At 29.1% G+C, this 17,338-nt stretch overlaps 4 protein-coding genes and 1 long non-coding RNA gene across 5 annotated transcripts; 3 read left to right on the top strand and 2 right to left on the bottom strand.

Moving 5' to 3' along the window:
* Nucleotides 1-421: 421 nt before the first annotated feature.
* LOC100162721 (thioredoxin domain-containing protein 9-like) lies at nt 422-1,820 on the bottom strand. The gene is given in 3 exon segments (NM_001162075.2): nt 422-1,300; nt 1,360-1,544; nt 1,680-1,820. Coding segments are annotated over 2 exon segments (654 nt in total). The 5' UTR covers nt 1,537-1,544; nt 1,680-1,820; the 3' UTR covers nt 422-823.
* A 204-nt stretch (nt 1,821-2,024) lies between these two features.
* LOC100160686 (uncharacterized protein) lies at nt 2,025-3,208 on the top strand. Its single transcript, NM_001161981.1, is given in 3 exon segments — nt 2,025-2,473; nt 2,547-2,754; nt 2,813-3,208. Coding segments are annotated over 3 exon segments (798 nt in total). The 5' UTR covers nt 2,025-2,127; the 3' UTR covers nt 3,057-3,208.
* Nucleotides 3,209-4,578: 1,370 nt separating this feature from the next.
* On the top strand, nt 4,579-5,678 carry LOC100166808 (phosducin-like). Its single transcript, NM_001162252.2, has one exon. It carries the CDS (start codon nt 4,729-4,731, stop codon nt 5,488-5,490), a length of 762 nt encoding a protein of 253 aa, NP_001155724.1. The 5' UTR covers nt 4,579-4,728; the 3' UTR covers nt 5,491-5,678.
* On the bottom strand, nt 5,478-7,955 carry LOC100164802 (cyclin-dependent kinase 7). Its single transcript, XM_001947293.5, has 8 exons — nt 7,241-7,955; nt 7,031-7,090; nt 6,849-6,957; nt 6,596-6,768; nt 6,225-6,530; nt 5,944-6,116; nt 5,727-5,854; nt 5,478-5,609 (listed from the first exon to the last, which is right to left on the bottom strand). Exons 1-8 carry the CDS (start codon nt 7,292-7,294, stop codon nt 5,569-5,571), a joined length of 1,044 nt encoding a protein of 347 aa, XP_001947328.1. The 5' UTR covers nt 7,295-7,955; the 3' UTR covers nt 5,478-5,568.
* Nucleotides 7,956-9,384: 1,429 nt separating this feature from the next.
* LOC107883989 lies at nt 9,385-15,962 on the top strand. The gene is made up of 6 exons (XR_001679633.2): nt 9,385-10,351; nt 12,982-13,108; nt 13,205-13,334; nt 13,855-14,114; nt 15,717-15,848; nt 15,936-15,962. It is a non-coding gene; the product is annotated as an uncharacterized LOC107883989 (long non-coding RNA).
* Nucleotides 15,963-17,338: the final 1,376 nt, after the last annotated feature.

Genomic DNA, 17,338 nt, shown 5'->3' with positions numbered 1-17,338 from the left:
TTGTATATTCGTACACAGGGTTTGGATTTAAATTCCCTTAGAAAAATGCACGTATATGTCCGAATAACTCTAAAAAGTTCCCTGGATTTCTACAGAAATCAAGTTAAGTTTGAAAATCGGATTACCTTGTTTTTTAATACAATATGTGCACTTCCCTATTTAGTATTTATATATGTACTTTTTTTTTTATAATATTACTGGAAATAGGTTAAAAAATTAACTCAAAAAATAAATTATGCCCTAATAACTATTAAAAATGCTCCATGAAAAGTTTGTCGTGAGCATAGTATGTACTTAAAACTCATTTGTATCTTGGAAAGCATAGTGTCAACATTACAGTCATGCATTCCAGAAATAAGATTCAAATGAATTTAAATCTGAGCCCTAAGCATGTATGAATAAATAAAAAAAACACATGTTAATTAATGAAATAATTTTATTGTATACAAAAATTAAAAATAAATTAAACGTTGGGTATAGACTAAGCTTGTCAGTGTGTGTTATATTTAATTTAACAACAAACTTACAAATTAATTTTTTTTTTTTGTTTGTGCTGGAATAAGTAACTTAAATGAGCATTTAAAAATACTAATTAAAAAAATAATATTAAAGTTTATTAAGAATAAAATAAAAATCATAGGTAAAAAAATGCCATATTCACTAAATGTAATAAATTTGAAAATTCTTGTAGGAATGTAAAAAATATTCAACAGCAGTGGTTAACAGGATTAACAAACATAAGTGTTAAAAAAAATTTAATTATCATTTATATTAGTATATTTATGTATATTATTAGTACATTAGTTTTACATTCCAGACCAGATTAATCTGAATCTAGACCATCGGAATCATTTCCTATATAACCTCTTATTGTCTTATTTTTCTCTAATAACATTGTTCGGTTGTTCTTGACTACATCTGGTGGATTAATTAAGTCTCCCTTATAATCAATAACTTGTGAACGTGCTAAACGCCATTCCAACATCTCGGTTGAGAAATCATCACAATTCCCTAATTCAGTAAAACCAACAATAAAGTCTTTAGATATACTATCAACTATTGACACAATGGTTGGTATGACTCGGATTTTCATGCGTTCTGTCAGAAAAGGAAAACGTGTAACATTTAGTTTAACAAAACGTGTTTCCAAATGTTGTGCACATAATATTTTTAAATGATGATCAACTATTTTGCATCGAGTCGATCCATCTTTATAAAAGTGTAACACCATGTTAGGACTCAGTTTTGATTTTTCGAAGAAACTTTTCTCATCACTTAATTCTTCATATTCTCCATGTCCCTAAGAAACACATTTTATAACTAAATAAATTATAGACAAATAAATAAAATAACTTATACTTTAGCCATCCACTCTTCCTTCTGTTTGATCATTTTTTTCATTTGTTGCAAGCGGTGTTCTCGTATGTTTTCAATACTATCTAAATCCAACTCGTCAAGTTTCTGTATTTCTTGATCAAGCTTTTGCTCGATTGATTCTGCCACTTTCAATAGTTGTTTTTCTAAGACGTTCTCCATTTTTAATGCTTTAAAAAAAAAAAAATAATAAAAAAACCACATTATTATTTGAACATCTGTCATTTAATTTTTTCATATTATTGCTCAATCTGTTAAACAGTTGACAAGAATATTAATTTAATACAAATAAATATTTTTCTTACAGTATTTTCCACGTAATTAATGGTATGTAAAACGTAAAAATAATTGTAGGCAATATAAAATATGTTAAATGCTTTTAATTGAATAATAAACAATTTACACGGAATACGACTCAACGACTCCAGTACACTTTACTCAACTTTAATAGTTCAGTCTTGAAGGAATAAAGATCTTGGAATGATAATAGTATTAACATATTTCATGGCAAGAATCATAGAAATATGAGATATCATACAATCTATTGTTATATTATCAGATTACCTTAGTGATTACGAACATTTTAAATTTCTGATTTGAATTTCCGTTTTTCAATCATTTCAGTTGAGCAGTCAAACTTTTTTAATTTTGTAAACATTCAACTGTGAGTTTATTTTTATTTTTTAAATCAATCATTTGCTTTAGAATAAATTTCTTGACGATTTCTTGATTTTTTTTTTTTGAACTGATATTATGGCTCTTAAAATGAAAAAATTCGAAAAAATGATTCGTGGGGATCAAGTTCCCGAACAGAAATCTTACGATAAAGAAGAAACTACTGAGATGATAAGATTTAATGAATTAGAATATCTCAAACAACGCATATTTGTTAACTCGTTGAGTCATATTAAGGATGATGAATTGAGAAAAAAATGCTCAGATATAACTACTCATTATAGACTTTTTAAAGATGAAGAATCACATTATAAAGTAAAGGAGTTGTCAGACGATGATAAAATTAAATTGGATAAATGCATCGAGGAGTGCATACACAATGAGTGTGCTCAAATTACTAATGAAAAAGAATCTATCCCTTCAGGTATGCAAGTTATTAAATCAAAGTGCATGTTTATAACGATCTAATATCTATATTATTTGTATTATTTTTGTAGATTTGTTAAAGTTAATTGAATCTGAACCAGCTATGCCAGATACTATAAAAAATAAATTAAATAATATGTTGACTCTTTTGAATAAGTATACAAATAATCAAAAAGACATAAAACATTCAATGCTTACATTATTAGATAGTAGCAATGTCAATATCTTAGAAGCCCAACAATTATCAAAAAAAGTAGATGCTATTAAAGTTAATTCAAAGTAAGATATAACCAACATTTAAATTGTAATTTTCAATTTGTTTAATCACTTTTATTAGTAAGTTGCAGAGTGATATCATCAGTAAATTTTCCTGTTCCAAAGAATTATTTGAGTCATTGGAAAAATACTACAGCACTAAAGAAAAAGAATATGAAACAGATTTGTCAAAGCTCAAGGAATTACAGAAACTACAAGATAAATATAAGGTTGTAGATGGTCCACAATATAAAGATTTAGTTAAAAGATTTAAACAAGCCCAGGAAATCATTAAAATTAAAACAGAAATGTTGAATAGTTATTAAAAAAATTGTATTGTATATTTACTGTATAAAACAAAAATTGATCATGAACACCTACGATAAACATTTTAGAGCTATGAATCATAAATGTGATTTTCACTTAATAAATGTATGCCCATTATAATATGACGTATAATATAGTTTTAAAGTAATAATGTTGACCAGTTTTTATTTTTAACGAATTGAGCCTATTAACCTTTACAGATTAAATATCCCTTTTTCGCATCAATAATTAGGGTGTAGTTAATACACCAGTCTTCTTAACTCGGAGGTTTGAGCGCATATTATATTTATTTATTACACATTTTGTTTTGTCATGTATTACACTAGTAATTGGTACATAAGTATAGTGTAGGTATCTTTGTATCAACATAATAATTAAATATAATAAACCTTATGTAAATTAAATCCACGACTCCATGAAATGTAACAGTCGCCCATATGAAGACATCATCAATATGGCCACAAATTATATTCATAAATCAAAATACCAGCTATTCATTACGCATTAGTCATTAATTATTTTTTATTAGTACAATAATAATTATTATAGATCGTTTGAATAGTAATATTGTATCACCACGCGTCTAAGACGAAACGAAAATGAGCAATCTATAATGAGGTATGGCCCATCACATGTCCGGTGCTTTTTCTTATGTAAAAAGTGTAATGTAGGAAACCGTGTTGGAGTGTCTAGCAAGTCAATCATCTTAAGTCAAAATTAATGAACTTTCAAGTTTGAAGTTATCCACTTAGGTATGCAATCCACTTGCAGTCGAGGGGCTATAAGTGAAAACCCTATCACACAACATACAAAATAATTTACGAAAAATACAAACTATATACAATATACACGCAAACAAATATAATATGTATTTATTGTATGATATATAACAATGAACATTTTGATAAATGTGCAATTATAAAAAAATTTGTGTTCCTGAAAATGATTAATCTCAACCTAACTTCGAATTCAGACCGGCTTAACAAGCAACATTTGACTTGTGCGTTGGAACGAAGACCGACTGACATTTCATGAACGCGAATTTTAAAGTGTACAAACCGCATACTCGTGGGTTTCAAAAGAAATAAACTAAATGAATAGAGCACAAACGTCGATTGAAAAGATGAAAAAAGCAATAATAACGACCGACGCTGATTGCGATCGCGTACAAAAACCACTCATCAGAACCAGCTATGCGAATAGAGGGGTGACGGGGATGAGAAAATGTCAAAAATGCGAAAAACGGCGTTAAAAGTTTAACATTTCTGGAAAAACGATTTACTTCCGAAAAATTTGAAAACTAACCGACCGCCGCCGCGGGGAAGGTACGCGATTGGACGCGCTAAGGAATCGACGGGAATGGGTCGGGTGGACTATAAAAACGGAGCAGATAGACATATAAATTTATTTATTTATGTCCCCTGGGGAGCGCCACAGGATAGATCAGTGCTACCACAAAATAACTTGTAATGTTGTGTTACCGTGATAACATAATCATTTTAACAGTATTGATTAATGTTTACTGTTTACTTGACAGTTGACCCCAAGTTTTGAGGATTGAAGGATTAAAAATATAATATATAACATAGAAAAGATATTAAATAAAATAGTATTATACATAATTTATACTTTTGCACAGTGATTTAATATTACCTCATTAATTTATTCACCATGGCAGATTTAGAAAGTAAATTGCTGGGCGAAAAACTGCATTACTACTGTAGTAGCAGTGACGAAGATGAGCCGATGCTTGACAGGGATCCTCCCAAACAGTCAAAGTCAGACTGGGACGGGACATCGTCAAACACTGGACCAAAAGGAGTACTTAATGATTGGGAACAATACAAACGACAGCAGTCTGCTCAGAGGATACAGCGTGAAAAAGATGTATTAAAGCAGATAAATGATATGGCTCTAACATGTAAGTCAGAAGCTGAAGAATTAGATGATCAATTTCTAGCTGAATACCGTAAAAAGCGGATGAAAGAAATGATGGCCAAGACTCAAGAAGCACCAGAATTTGGTAAAGTCTTTGATTTATTAACTGGAGATGACTTTTTAGTTGCAGTTGAGAATGAAAATCCCTATGTAACTGTTATTGTCCATGTTTATGAACACAATGTGCCAACATGTTCAATCATGAATTCATGTTTGAAAGTACTATGCCGCGAATTTCAAAAAACAAAATTTTGTAAGCTAATTGGTTCAAGTGCTGGTATGAGTTTAAACTTCAAAATGTGTGGTGTTCCAGCTTTACTTGCATATAGAGCGGGACAACTTGTTGGAAATTTTGTGCGAATTACAGACGAACTAGGAGATGACTTTTATGCCGGTGACGTTGAAAACTTCTTAATTGAACATGGTGTTCTTTCAGATAAATCATGTATACCTTCTATAATGACCAATGAAAATGACAATGATGATGATATTTAAATTAATTTTAATGTGTACAAAAATATAATATACAACTTTAATTTTAGGAATTATTTCTTGTTGGTATGCTTAACATACTTATGCAAAGTTATCAAAGACTAAACGTTTTGGTTGTGTTCCTGAAACAAATAAAACATTTTAATTTTATTTTTAATTGTAAAATAAAATACACTTTTAATTAATGGACATTTAAATTTGTTAAAATCATTTGACATTTTAGTTAAAATTATAATTACCCCCTTCTGAATAATCGGTGAATTTCCTTTTTTGTCCTTTAGCATCCTGATCCTGATCTTCTGGGTTACTATCTCTGATACAAGATGGTATTGGTAGTTGACTACCTAAAGAAGGTGGTGGCCGATTACTGAAAATGTATATTATAAAAGATTAGTAAATGCGTAAGTTAATTAAACAATTAAAAATCCAATTTGAGTGAGTCCAATTTTTATTCACCTAAAGTATGGCATTTGTAATGCTTCAGAACAAGTAGGTCTCGCTAATGGATTAACACTAAGCATACCACCAATCACATCTAATAATTCATTTGGAGCTGCTGTGAATATTTCCCTTAAAGGAATTGCTGGAAATTTTTTGAATACCACATAATCAGATAATTTAGCAACACCCTGAAAATAGATTTCAACAAATGAAATTACATTGAGTCATTAATAGATATGTCAAGTATAATATACAAGCATATATAATTGTACATAAAAATCATTTAAGATTGTTACCGGCCAAGTCTCTTCATTTGGTGATCCTAGAGTAGTAAATATTTTGGTTAACTGGTCTAAATCAGATTCACCAGGTAAAAATGGAACTCTAAGTAAAAGTTCTGCTACTATACAGCCAGTTGCCCAAATGTCAACAGCAGGTCCATATGCCCGTGCACCAAATAGCAGTTCTGGTGCTCTATAAAATCTAGTGACTACCCTATGTGTGTGCAAGCGATCCGGTGTTCCAAATCTTTTTGCTAAACCAAAATCAGCTATTTTTAATATACCTTTTTTATTCACTAATAAGTTATTTGGTTTTAAATCCTGTAATAAATCAGTATCGTGGTTTAAATTTTATATATATTTGATAATTTAAAAGCAATTCTTACTCTATGCAAAATCCAATTCATATGTAAATATTCCAATCCTTTGAGTGTCATTATTGTATACGCTTTAATGTGGGACTGAGTGAATACTATTGATGAGTCTTTAATAATGACTTCAAGATCTGTGTCCATAAAATCATAGACTAAAGATATATTTGACAAATGACCAAAAACATCTAAAAAAATATTTAAACAAAGATAACAATACATGATAAATTGAAATGATTATATTATATTAAATTCTTCAATTGTATACCAAACAGAGCAATTATGTTTTCATGATCAAGTTCAATAAGAAGTTTTATTTCTCTGAGAGCTGTACGATTAACACCATCCTTGGCGTCTTCTACAGTACCAATTTTAATCTAAAGGACAAAACAGTCGTATAAAATAATATAATGTACAGCTATACCTATAGGTAAATCTAATCAAAATTACCTTTTTGACAGCAACAATGTTGCCGGTGACTGAATCCTTAGCTTTATACACCGTGGCAAACTAAATTGAATAAATTAAGAAATATTATTACTATTTTGATTCTAAATAATATAACTTATTTTAAGTTGGTTTTACAATTATACAAGTATTTTATAAGTTATTAATGAATATTAATATTTTAAAGAAATACATTAATTAAATTCTTATTACCTGTCCTTCGCCCAAAAATTCAATAATTTCGTATTTTTTTGATTTGGAATCCATTGTTGTAAAAGTTAATAGATCAGACGTGTTTATAAATTCGTAATTAAAAATTTGAATGAAAATGTTTAAAAGATCTTATCCAAAACGGTAACCTTTAATAGTATACTTATTAACAAATATTGATTGTATAAACATAATCGATCTACTGAGATGAACCATAAGATTTAAGTTTCAATGCTTGGTAGATGAACATCTCGATTCGCGGTGTTTACGAATTACGAAGTATCGACTACTAAGTAATTTAGCATTAGCAGTGACAAATATTATAAGTGCTGTTTGGCGAATAAGAATATTGACAAATTTCGCAATTTAGTAAGTATCTAGTTCATACTTAAGCTGTATGTCGATCGTCGATAACTTTACTCGCATTGACAAGTACTGAAATATACGAACAATCGGTCAACCATGAACGAAGTTACAGGTTGTATAGCGTGATACTGTAATGTACTTGGAAATATACGTGTAATATGACCTAAACACTAAGGTAATTATACTACAACTGTGTATACAGTATACCTGAAACATTTAGTCATTAGTCATTACTTGAAGCAGACACGTCTAGTATAGTTGTATCACAGAATAAGACAGTTCTGCTTGTATTCATAAATCATAATTCAAAAACCGTATAAATAGTATCAACCACGGGTATTAACACGAGCGGATCACTCATAGATAATAAAGATATAGGTAGGCCACGCCTATTTTTATAGGTATTATCATATTAGAGCATAGACATACCTGGTCACCGGTCACTATAATTAATGGTGTTAAATTTAAATTCAATGATAATATCATTGGATAAGAAAAACGATTTTCTGAGCGAAGACTGCAGGGCCGTATTTAACATAGACCTATTAACTAATAGTTAAAATATAAAAATATAATAGTTAAATAATAGTAAAACTAATACAATAGTTAAATAATAGGTATATTATGGCATTTACCAACTTTTTTCACCTTGGGTCAACAATATTTGTACGTCCCCTCACCACCAAAAAAAAAAAAAAAATCCGTTTTTAATTGTTTCGTTGTAGTTCTTTATTTATGAAAATTTTGATAAAAACACAGATCACGATGATACATTATTTTAATTATTGTCAACATGTAACGACATACAATAATTGTAATCTATAAAATAATTACAAAAATAAAAGTTATTACTTATTATTGATTGACAAAATGGGTAAATGACTCCAAATGGCCGTATTGTTTTATGATCGTGCAATACGAAAAGTCCAAGTATAGATACTCAAACAAATTCTTACCAAAAAAAAAAAAAATGTTATTTATACATTATACACCGGCGCCTGTCCTACCCGCTAGATGTGTCAAAAATTGGCCGCCCGTGGCAATTGTCCCCGTTGTCCCCCCTTAAATACGGCACTTAAATACCCCTTCAAGACGGTCAGACAGCCTATTGGCTATTACCACGAACCACGACCATAAATTATTATCCATATGGCGTGCCACGAATTAAGATATCTGTGCTATTATACATGTTATTACTATAATTAAATTTGACTTTGACACAGATAAAGTCATATAGATTATAGATAATTAACTAGATTGTTAACTAATATACACCACGAATAAAAAGTTATTTTTATCCGTGCTATACACAATACACTGAAACACTGACACGCCGTGGGATTTCTATAATCTAACAAGCCACTACTTAACGGTACGAATGTTGGAAAAACGTTATTTAAATGGAGATAGTATTGTAATTTGTAATGGATGATATCCGTTTACTTACAACGTATATTAGATAATCAACATAGGTAGACAGGTATAGTTAATTGAAAAGTATAATAAACATCAAGGTAACAAGAGAAAACTAGTTGGTACTTGGTTATAATCGATAAACTAGTAGATACAATCAAAAGGATATAATAATCACTAAATATAATTAAACCCAGAATAATGCGCATAACAGAATTGATACGACTTTAGAATCACATAGGACAGGCAACGTGACATTATTCTAGTAATATAATTTTATGTGCAAATCTATATTATGTATATATATAATGGAACATAATGGCAAATTTAGATTAATATAATATAATATAATATATTATTATTCATTAAGTAGTCAAGTCACTCCAGTGGCGTATATAGAAATCATTTTTGGGTTGGGCTATATAATAGGTAGAAGTTGTTCTATATAGCACCTATAGACTTAGATGCTACCGTAGAACAACATGATGCTACTTTATATTTAACAGTTTATATAAAGGAAATTTGCGATTAGGGGTGGGGGCTGTACCACTCCCCTCCACTACATATGCCACTAATTCACTCTAATTTTAAATTAACCTGATCTTCTGAGCGTAAAATTTTTGTTTTTTTTTTGATATGTATTTTTTATTTTATTTTGTTATTTTAAAATTACAAATATTTATATATTACATAACCTACTGGGTAAGTGTTTTTGTGGACACACAGTTCATTATTTACCGTTTCCACTTCACGAAATGGACAAATTTTCATGAATAGATCGATTGTGTATACGGGTAGTAGAGTAGTATAATTATACCTACCCAGTGGCGAAACTAGGGGGTGGGGGTAACTGGGGATTGATCCCCGGGCGTAAAATTTTAGTGAGTATAATTTTTTTGTGGGCCTTTATATTAATAATTGGTTTTAAAAGTAAGAAAATATTTTTATTTCAAATAATAATGAAAAACAAAAATAAAATTATATATCATGGCGTAAAATAATTATTCGTCATTCTATTATTAGATCGCGTAGCTGCGCGATCGGCGTGCGTCGGCGGTCGACAGTACATTGTACATAATATAGATTATAGAGACAGACTATAATAATACAAATTAAATATAAATGATTGTATTTATTATTGATTCAATCGTAAATATAAATATATTAATTAATATGAACGTTTTCGTCGACGCACGGCGACGACGCGGACAAAAATAGCAAACAATTAATTACCACAATCCACAGTGATAATTCTGTCATTTACCATTTGAAAGCGCGGCCCGACCAAGCGGAATAGCCACTAATCGGTATAGTACATCATATTTTTAGTTAAAGGTAAGATTATGAATAGGTAGATTCGTATAAGTATACAAAATAACTAATAAGTATGCTGGTAATTGGTATGCTGCTGTCAGTATGTACCTACTATAATAATTATTAAGATTCTGAGTGAAAGTGTGAAAATATAAAGGAATTTTTTGATGCAGTGTTTCGTTAAAATGTCTAATACGAGTGATACCTACACAATAACTTATAAGATTATCAATCAACGTACGATGTCGGATGTATGTATAGTATCTGCTTATTAAAAATTATGTTAATATTTTTTAATATTATGTATTATAATATTTACCAAGATCGTTCTACATTTGTTTATGTTTAAAAAAAAGATTTGATTTGTCTTTTTTTCCTTATTTACTTTATAAATTGTTTAATTTAATTACCTGTTTTATTGGCCTATTGTGTGTCTATTGTAGTATTGTGTAAGCTCTATTATAATTGAGGCACATAGAACCAAAACAGCTAGTGTTTTTTATACAGGACAGGTACATAATTGAAGTATTGATTATTTTTCAATATTTTTTTTCCCCTAAAATCTACTCTAAGGAAAATAAACTCACTTTTAATATTTAATTTCTTGACTTCTAAACTATCTATAAAGCATTAACCCAATTAACATTGGTTAAGTGTTAAATGTTTTAATGTGGGTTAGGCCACTCAAATTTTGAAAAATATTTAGGTGTATAGAGTTGTTTACGTACATTTTTAGTTTTCAATTATTTTAGGTTTTTTTCTATAAATATCAATAAAATTTTATTTGTTGGGTATAAATCTTGAAAATTTAATAGAAGGCTCCATCTAAAATCTAAATACATGTTTTCAAAGGCAGATGAAAAATATTAAAAATCTGTAGTCACAATTTTTTTTCTAAGCATTTTATTTCAAATGTTTTAACTTTTTAGTTAACATTATTATGTGTTAAAAAGTTAATAAGTATTTAGTGTGTAAAGTATGTTTGTGATTTTAATTCCAATATTTGAAAGCAAATGTAGGGAATGATAGGTATATTATTTTCAGTCTTGGTCTATGATTGGGCGTAATTTTAATATTTTCCCCGGGTGTAAAAAATCTTAGTTCCGCCTCTGTACCTACCAATCTAGGAAGTAGGAGTTAATACATCTTGGCGTGGCCACTTTGGCGTAAACCAATATGGCGTATGGCCATTTTGGAGTATAGCTAATTTTCCATTACACTTTAAAGTGGCCACGCCAAAACATCCGGGCTCTACTGTTTCGAACAGACATCAAAATGACCTATACACTAATAAGTATTACAATAAATAAGTTTTAAGTATGGTTAATTATTAAATGATACTTTTATTTGTTGTAAAATCTAAACAAATTTGTTACATATATGATCGTCGAAATTACCTCCCACTAAATATAAATAATTGCGGTGTTATTACTTTTTTTTTGTCTATAGATAATGGTATTAGTCATTAATTTTTATTATAAAATTGATAATTGTAGCATATTACATATTAATACTTTAGTTAAAAGATCATTTAAGATGTTAGGTTTCATAAACAGGAATACATGTTAAAAAAATTAACTAATTTATAATACCTATAATATTATTTAATTTCAGTATAATATTTGTCAAATTGATATTCAACTTACTATACTTCAAATTTTTATTACCAACGAGTATACCTATCCGTTTATAAATAAATATTTATCTATAGTAATATAGTAATTTCATATAATCTAATAGGTATGTACCTATTTATCAATATTATAATAATATAATAATTATCATTCAAATTTTATATATATATTTATTATTATTACTTATTATTTTTGACAGCAGTACTAACAGTACAGTTTGAAAATGTAATACAAGATTATTCATGAGTTGATTAACCTCTATCAAAAAAATAATGTCTATAAGCAAATCAAATTAAATTTTTATGAGCGTTGACCATTGAAATTCATATTTTTACAGTATTGGATATTCACGGATATTCTCATGTAGCGATTTTGTTATTTTGTTGTAATTCAAAAACGAATAACTGTAGATATACGAAAATTTCACTGAATGTTTATATTCTCATTTTATATACACCATATATGATATATGGTATATATTTTTGAAAATATTTTGACTTGTTTTGAGCTGTTTACGGGTGTTGTCAGTTTTCACTTTTTAGTTTTTTTTTTTTATAAATATCAATAAAATGTTATTTGTTGGGTAAAAAAGCGTGAAAATGTAATAGAAGGCTCCTGATAAATTGTTACAATAGCAGTTGAAAAATATTAAAAATACATAGGCACAATTTTTTTTTATAAGCATTTAAAGTTCGAATTTTGACAATTTAATAATTATTTTGTAGTTAAAAATGCATAAAATGTTCAACTTTTAAAGCTAAGCGTTGAAAATTAAAAACAAGGTTCCACGTAAATAGGTAAATATATAAATTACTTTATTCACAATAATATAATCAAATATACTTGGTAACATCATAGGCTGACTGACCGTTTTCGCTCAGAATCATTTTTCTCAATTTAACACCATCCATTATAGTGACCCACTTGTAACCTACTGCACAGCAGAGCGGCATCCACCTTTTAATTTTAATGTTCATAAAAATAATACAATTGTTAATTTTTTATGTTTTACTATAGATAATATCAAATATGGCACATAATCCAGATCAATTAATTTTGATTGAATTTATAAATTATGTTTGGGGATAACACATGAAATACGTTACTTCAAAGCTCTTAAGCATCAAATTTTTATGGTGGATATGTTAGTACGATATGATAACTTATAGCCCATTTGATTAAACATAGCTGAGGTCTTTAGTACTCTCACTGTATAACTGGTATATATTTTAATTTTTAGACGGTTGCAATTCGAAGGAGACGGAGAGCGACTTTCGCGAGGATCGAAGAATTAGACTTCTACGGGAGTGCAGATAGCGTCATAGCGGTATCGAAGAAGATTTCGGGATTGAATTAGTACCTAAACACGAGTGAGTTTTTTTCTTGTCTAATACCTGATAGTATTGCCATGTATTAAATTTGTATGTATGTACATTATCAAATACTATACTATTTACTATTTTAACTATACTGTTTATATTCATTTTTGTGGTACTACACAACATATTATAGGAACAAATATTATATGCACTTTACATGTCCCCCTCACAATTTTCAATTTTGTTTTTAAACACTGGTTTAATTGATGGTATAATCTTAGTCTCCTATGACGCTTGGTAACCAGTGCCAACTGCCAACATCCAAAAACACTAAAAAAAAAAAAATAATAGTCACCAAAGTCACTAGTCACCATGACAAAATATACTTTGCCATGCTAGTCACCAATGTTCGCAATTGTCGCGGTGACCATTACCTAACCATTTATCTTTCATCTATGGCAGTGACTAACTAGAACTAGAATAGTCATACTAGTTTAGTACTAAATATATATTTTTAATTTTGATGTTCGTAAAAACAATACAATCGTTAATTTCTTTTGTTTTATTATAGAGAAGAATGGATAAAAAATGCACAATTTCATGTCGAAGAACGTATTATTTTTCTACGTCTATATTGATCTATGGATCTATGGATCCATAGATTTATGGATCTAGAAGTTCCAGTATCTTCGTCATGGATAATTACCCAAAGAGAAGTGATTTTTTTCATGCCTAATACCTGATAGTATTGTTATGTATTAAAATGTACGTATGTACATTGTCAAAGATGGGCGGATTATAATATACACACCGTTTACATTTGTTTTTACGGTAGGTACTACACAACATAGTATAGGAACAATTGGAGAAGTTAACACTATGCACTTTACATGTCCCCCTCACAATAATTTTCAGTTTTGTTTTTAAACACTGGTTTAATTTATGGTATACAAATCATTTTTTTCGAAGTTATGGCTATTTCAAGTTGGTGGTAAATAATGTATTGCGGGAAGCGGAACATAACACTGCATCTGTGTTAGTACTTAGTGTTAGGCGTCAACGTTGATTAAATTATACCAAAGATAACATATATGTCTAGGTAATATTTTTCTACTATTTAGTATTTTAATTTTTAAATGTGTTAGTACAAGCAATAATAATTTTATGCGTCACATCATTGTAATGGTGAAATATAGTTGAACAACTAGACCAATTACAATACATATATATATTTAATAAATAAATACTTTTTTTTAATATTTTTAAAATGTATATAATCATATTATGGAGATTATAGAGACAATTCAAGTTAACAACTCGAAATGTCGACTTAGTTACTTAAGGGCAAAAGTTAAAATATAACATGTATCGCTCCCTATGCCTGCAATCTCCAGTAACCGTTAATATATAGGTGTGAATAATATATGTAAACGTGTCTTGAATCTTGATGTGATTTAAGGTTGATTATTGGTTTTATTTTAATACTCTACAAAGGTGAATTTACAATATTATTCTACTTTACACTATAAGGCATCTAATGTGTATTTTGTATAAAATCATTGCATGAATATATTAATTTAATTCAATCACCTTATTACAAATGTTTTAAATATTTTAATTTAATGTTTTGGTAAAAATATCATAGGAAAATAATAAAAAAAATATGAGTACTAATTACCATTTTGAATTATTGTGTTTGTGTAACATTATCAACTTTTTTTCAGCATTCGCTCCATTTGTTTTTCTGATGATAACTTTCACAAGCAGGTTTAATTCGCTGTATCAAATTATCTAAACTAACTTAATTTTAGAAAACTTTAATAGAGGTGAAGCTGTCTGATGACTGTTGAGGACTAGTCATTTGTTGCATATGTGAGCAGCCTATGTAAAACAGCGATCTAAGTATAGACCTAGCACCTAGGCAATTTTGGGCAGTTGGGATAAATTAGTTGTTGAGTGTGGGTCAGTGGGTCAGTTCATCTGTCTGAATATGCAGTGGATGGATTTAGATTCGTTGACTTTGAATCCCCACTTTTTATATCGGGCCTATAACATGTTGAGGTGGGTTTGGATCCCGTTTGATGCCTCAGGAATGAAGAGGGCTAGGATAGTTTTATCATAAGCAAAGTCACCAGTGTAGTCTGATGTATGTGTATAGGATTTTTAAATAAATAAATATTTAAATTTCTGATACAACGAGTTCTGCAATAAATGTTAAATAAGTGATGCAATTCTTCAGATAATTACCACCATGTATACTCAGGGCATTGTATCTACACACTTTCAAGCCACAATAAAAATTACAGGATTTCCTTATTTTTTTGGTCAATATTATTTTTCAAACATGGATTTATCCAAGTTTTGAAAAAAAAAAAATTGTAAATATCGTACAATATTATTCCAAATAATAAAACTTTAATTTATTTTTTTCAGATATTCTTAATCCGGATTTGAAAACAACTACACTTAATTATATTATTGAAGATTTAATTTATTAATTTTCACTGATTCCTCCTGCACTCAAGATGTTAGTTTCGAGGGCTTTTGTAGGGGTATTGTTGGATAGTAAGTACTTAAAGTACCTACAAGTATATTATTGTTATTATTACCATATTAATTGTTAATATCATATTATTAATTTTTTTTATACAGAGTGGTCCATTTATGTTGGTATACTGATTATTTCGATTAACTTTTTTTTAACTTTTAGACTTATGTTTTTCTAAAACCGCAAGATATTTTAATTTGTTTAACCCTTAAATTTATTGGTGAAACTACTATCAACTTTTGATTTTAAAATGGTAACATATAATAAAAAGATCATGAATTAATAAAATCAATTTTTTTTATGAATTTACATGTTAACATTTTTATTTTTCGTTGATTGGTTTGAAAAACACAGGTATATACAGCTCATTAAAATACTGGCGGTTGGAGGAGGTGTTATAGTCGGTACCGCTGCAAATATCGTTTTTATAGGTGCCTACATATTATGCATAACATGTCACAAAGGAGATTACACTTCTCAAATCAAGACAAACATTTTTATGTGTGGGGTGGGGGTCACATCGCTTGCCCTAAAAGTTAGTAAACGTGGCATTGTTTATACCAGGCCTATGCAACTCCCCAACCAATTTACACAAATAAATAGTGATCTTATTGTCTGGTCCCAATAAAACATGGATAATCAAATTTTTTCTGTTATAATAGTATAATTATTATTATATAAAAGATAATATCGTTTTAAATACTTCACATGAAAGTACAGCGTTGGACGGCGTATAGTATAGGCAAATTATGGTCGCAGTGCTTACAAACCAAAACGTGTCATACGGCTTAGTATTTTGTACATCGCCCTAAATACCCAAATTCCTACTTCTCAGCACCAGGCAGATGCGCGAAATAACCACATTTTCTCGGAGAACGGAAGTATACGTACCGTAAGAGCGGGATATTTTACTCCAGGGGTTAAACATTGCTCCAAAAAAAATATTTATTGATATCAATCGTAGCACATTACGATTTTGAGATTGTAGTTTTTTTTATATTGTTCTTATTAATATTAGAAATTTTTTCAATTATTTCGAACATCAATCTATTAGTTCGCCTCCAAGATGTATGCCACGAAAAGAGTTGGTTTCAAAAACAAAAACTCATGACGAAAAAGTTGTCCAAAATCCAGGGGATTAAAATTTAATTTAAAATGTATTGAAAAAAGATTTTTAATCAACTAAAAAATTATATTATGTATAGGTTCAGATTAGTTAAAACATAAGCACTAAACATTGCACCAATAGTTATTATATGCATTAAAGTAAGGAAATTTTAATCATTGTGAAATGTAACCTGTAATGTATTTTACTTTGCTCCAAATTTTTGGGAATAAGTAAGTAAGTCACTTAGAATGACATTCGGATTTTTTTGAATTGTTCTTACCTCTCAACATCTATACATATATAAAACAACGCGAACAGGTAATTTTTATCTTTGTTATTGAAGCTATAGTATAGGTTTAAACTAAAAAAGAAATATATTTGGGAGCAAAGTATCCCGCT

The sequence above is a fragment of the Acyrthosiphon pisum genome, chromosome A3 (genome assembly GCF_005508785.2).
Source record: "Acyrthosiphon pisum isolate AL4f chromosome A3, pea_aphid_22Mar2018_4r6ur, whole genome shotgun sequence".
Classification (NCBI taxonomy): Eukaryota; Metazoa; Arthropoda; class Insecta; order Hemiptera; family Aphididae; genus Acyrthosiphon; species Acyrthosiphon pisum.
The sequence above is the reverse complement of the archived record's forward strand: the minus strand, read 5'-3'. Positions and strand labels throughout refer to the sequence as shown.

Coding starts and splice junctions, on each gene's coding strand:
- LOC100166808 (NM_001162252.2), top strand. CDS start 4,729: ATGGCAGATTTAGAAAGTAAATTGCTGGGCGAAAAACTGCATTACTAC.
- LOC100164802 (XM_001947293.5), bottom strand. CDS start 7,294: ATGGATTCCAAATCAAAAAAATACGAAATTATTGAATTTTTGGGCGAA. Junction 7,091..7,240: donor AATTTTTGGGCGAAGGACAG/GTAATAAGAATT, acceptor TATTCAATTTAG/TTTGCCACGGTGTATAAAGC. Junction 5,855..5,943: donor TTACAAATGCCATACTTTAG/GTGAATAAAAAT, acceptor ATACATTTTCAG/TAATCGGCCACCACCTTCTT.